This window comes from Sphaeroforma arctica (genome assembly GCF_001186125.1).
Source record: "Sphaeroforma arctica JP610 unplaced genomic scaffold supercont1.855, whole genome shotgun sequence".
Lineage (NCBI taxonomy): Eukaryota > Ichthyosporea > Ichthyophonida > Sphaeroforma > Sphaeroforma arctica.
The window spans coordinates 22,803-27,128 of NW_014039703.1; the positions used below are offsets into that span (position 1 = coordinate 22,803).

Consider the following 4,326-nt stretch of genomic DNA (forward strand, 5'->3'; position numbering starts at 1 on the left):
TATATTTATATACATCATTTACTGCGTATGGGGTGAACTCGTTCGCTTTAACCTGTTGGCACATTCACATAGCTCTTATATCGCTAACCTAGGGTGTACGTAGCACGTGCCATTGAACCAATACACGCACATGTACCAGACGCTCAACCCATAACGTATTGACAGAAGGCGGAACCAGCTCCTACGCTTGCTCACTACATTATGTTTGCTTAGCGCTTACATTACTAGCCTAGTCTGTAAACGTATCCCGTGTCGTCAACAACATTCATGAACATGTCCCAGACGCTCACACTCAGCCAAGGTAACTGGCCATGATGCCCGCCTTTTACCGCAAAATTGACCGCAATGGGAAGTTATATGTATCAGTGTAGGACCCGTACAATACCCCTCACACACACTGGTACACGTGCAAAGAAGCCCATATAACGTATATAATAAGACACCAGCAGAGCTCAGAGATTTTGGTATACACTCTCCCACACAGAGTGCGCCCACATAGCAGTATACGTCTACATGCCATCTCATAGATACGCACAACACCTACCACTTCGTACCACAGTTTATTGACGGCAATGTCGGGGACAAAGTGTCCGTTTCCATCCAGAGAGGTGCAAGCAACCTGGTCTTTGACTTGCAGGTGCAGGACCTGCATGCCCTGACCCCCACACGCTTTCTGGAGATGGGCGATTGCATATTTCACGATGTTTCGTACCAACTGGCGCGTGCAGCCTCTATTCCATGCCAGGTAACATTGATTTACGTTATATAGAGGGATTGATACTTTATATACCTATGTGTCTGTATAGGATTCCTACTACATATACGTATGTGTCTGTATGGGATTTCTACTCTATATATGTATGTGTCTGTATGGGATAGACATCGTCTACTTCAACTACGCATGTGTTATCTATCCACTTGTTGACGATGGGTGACCTAACATGTAGCAACAACGTCTTGCACCATCTCGTGCGTGCACCCTCCATTCCGTGCCAGCGTGCAGATGAATTTGTATTTTTATTCTATCTTTTAAAAAAAGGAGAACATATAATTTTGCCTTTCAATTGAAAGCAGTAAAACGATAGTTTATCTGCTGCTCAGACTATACTCGTGGCGAGCAACAAAACGTTAATTTTGGCCAGCAACAAAACCTAAATTGTGACAAGCAACAAGATAATAATTTATTTGCCTCTCAGGCTATTTTCGGGACGAGCTCATACTAGCTGCAACTATACGTGTGTTCCTAATGTGTTTTTGAAGTTTTTTTAGCGTTTTATCTGTTTCTTATAATGTATCGTTGGTTACAAGGACACGTATCTATCGAATGGGACGAATAATTCCGCTCCAAAACGTTTCATAGTCGGTGGATTCTACCCTAAAGCGGTGACGTTCGCGTTAAAGCCAGATTGTGGTATCTAAATATCGAATTAATTCAAGACTTCTGAACTAATGTAAGATCGAACGTTTTTAAAACTATGATGTTTATTCTATCCCCGGATATGCTGATCAAAATAACGCTGATGTAATTTAACGTGAATCTAACGTTAATTGTAATTCATTCCAATCCCCTGCATATGCACGTTGTAACGACAGCTTATTGTCGATCTCCAGTCAAAGCGTTTCATTAACCCTCCAGGCATGCAAGTGTCCAGAGCTACATATCGGTACTGTTAAATCAGTCCGTGTTAACGTCTACTTGAAACGTTTCAGGGCTACCCTTAACGTAAAATGTTTTAACGCCTACTGTAAACGCCTATACATAGGGTGTGCACTCAGACCGCTATATCAAGGGCTACCCATAGCGTAAATTTAACGTCTACTTCAAGTGTTTATACAATCATTAGGGCGTGTGTACATGTGTCCGAGGCTGAAACCATTCCGTTTCAACGCCCCACTCAAACGTTTACACACTCATCATCAGGGCGTGTACGTATCCAAGGCCGGCTATATCCTACGAAACGCCCGAGTAGGCAAGCACGTGGTCGTCAAATCTGTGGGAGGCATTCTCACACCCAATCTGCGCGAGTTTGAGGCTGTGCTACTAAGCTTGCCTGAGGGATCGAAGAGGGTATGTGCCCCTGTCAAACCGTATACGTCCCAGTGGGTAGGGTGCTTATAAGTTGTCTGGGGGTTAAATATACCCTGGTTATTGAACAAGGATGTTTTTATAGTTGCTTTGATAGACAGAACATGTGTCTACGCCCTTGGCTGTGCTATTACGGGTGAGTTGGAGGATAATGATGTATACTAGTTCTATACTAGCTCTATACTAGTTCTATACTAGTTCTATACTAGTTCTATACTAGTTCTATACTAGTTCTATACTAGTTCTATACTAGTTCTATACTAGTTCTATACTATTTCTATACTATTTCTATACTAGTTCTATACTAGTTCTATACTAGTTCTATACTAGTTCTATACTAGTTCTATACTAGTTCTATATTATTTCTATACTAGTTCTATACTAGTTCTATACTAGTTCTATACTAGTTATATACTAGTTATATACTAGTTCTATACTAGTTCTATACTAGTTCTATACTAGTTCTATACTAGTTCTATACTAGTTCTATACTAGTTCTATACGAGTCCCGTGTACATTAGTTCTGCACATGTGGTTTATGAATGCATTTAAAATTGGATGGCTACAGAGTATATATGTTTATTAGCGGCTAGGCACCAAATTTACTTTCCATTTTTTTTTGAGGTTTTTCTTTCCCCAGGTAGATATACATATAGTTACGGTCTGTCAGTGCTATCAACTTCCACTCATACGCATCCCAGCATCAGAGCTGGAGCTACATCGTTATTGTTTGCATAGAATGTCATACTTTACACGGATATCATTCATTGTATAGATGCTTCATACTTGCAGTATAATCTATACGTAGGCTTACGGTGCCACATACTTACCTGCATTTGTACTTATAGTACATTTATATTTACTTGCAGAATTATTTTGTGCTTCACGTCTATAGCCATCTGCAGATAGTTTCTGTACACCTGCTCATGCGATTTTAACGTTCAATTACAATTTTAACATTAAAAATATTTACTTTAACGTTAAAAATGTTGCTCCGTTGCACAGGTGTTCCGGTTTCAGCCCCTCTCAGACAGACATAGAGAAGCGACGAAGGTGGTGACTATCACCTGGCGCTGGCATCGGGCACTTATCTGTGAACGGGACAAGTCCTACGGTATATGGAATATAAAGGTGATCTCTCCACCACCCCAGGTGTGAGTCGTTGCAGGTGTCTTACGTTTGCATGTATACGTATGTGATATAGGTATAGGATTTGGAAAACGTACATGTATATCTCATATGTCTGTTTGTACGTAAACAGATTTGAAGTCTTTCCTCTGGGTCTATTTATATATATCCCTGTATTGCCTGTATACCTCTCTCCACGTTATCAATGTATAGCCCCTTCATCCGAGAACAACGCACGAGTTGCTCTCTCTCTGTTGCTCAGAGTCAGAACTCAGTGGTCGCTGGAGGAAGGTCACACTTAGCACAACAGCCGCTTCTTATGATATTTGATATTTCCCGCAATCACAGTACATCTACTGTTGAACTGATCGAGTTGGCATTTTCGGGTACTTTTGAGAATGTTATAGTACAATGCCAATGTTCTGTTGTATTGATTAGGGATTTTGGATATACGTCTGTGAATTAAACACTAGATTCTTACAGTCCATTTTCCATTGTACTGATGGATTTGGCATTTTTAAAATAAAATTCGCGACAGATTGCGGACGTTGAACAGGGATGTCGGGCGCTGAACTACTTATCCAAAAACACAGCTGCGCGCAAAATCGGACGATCATTTGTAATGGTTGACTTCAAGGTAGTTCTAATTGTGTGGCATAGGTCGCAGCCATACTTGTACCGAACAGTCGTCGGCTCAAAACGTTTGTTTCCCCGCGTGTACACATTGTCGCCCTTGTTCTTGTACTGATCGTTTGAACGTATTCTAGGCACACTGTACGTCTAGGTGAACGTATTCTAAGCACACCATACGGGGTCTAGTTTACGTGCAACGGACGTTGATGTTGTCATGTACATGCACACCTCATTTCCCTTGTCCTCATACAGATCGCTTGAGCGTATTCTATTAGCCCCACACGGTGTCAGGAGTGTGTGCGGCGAATATTGCTATGTCTGACTACTCTCACACTACTTGTATTAACTCTTAAACACGTACCGAGCGTTTCATCGAAACGTACCGGCATTCTAGGTACACCGAACTGTGTCTGTTGTGCGCGAATAAATTGATCACTCTGTCATATACATATAAACAAATTTAGTATATATATAAACAA

At 41.2% G+C, this 4,326-nt stretch overlaps 1 protein-coding gene across 1 annotated transcript in view; it reads left to right on the forward strand.

The window, feature by feature from the left end:
* SARC_08934 (hypothetical protein) overlaps positions 1-3,244 on the forward strand; it is a gene marked incomplete at both ends in the record, with an annotated part of 5,988 nt that extends 2,744 nt beyond the window's left edge. Inside the window, 4 exons of the mRNA XM_014297070.1 lie at positions 283-301; positions 560-745; positions 1,922-2,068; positions 3,092-3,244. Of these exons, the coding sequence (XP_014152545.1) occupies positions 283-301; positions 560-745; positions 1,922-2,068; positions 3,092-3,244 (505 nt within the window). The remainder of the gene's footprint in view (positions 1-282; positions 302-559; positions 746-1,921; positions 2,069-3,091) is intronic.
* Between the last annotated feature and the right edge of the window lie 1,082 nt (positions 3,245-4,326).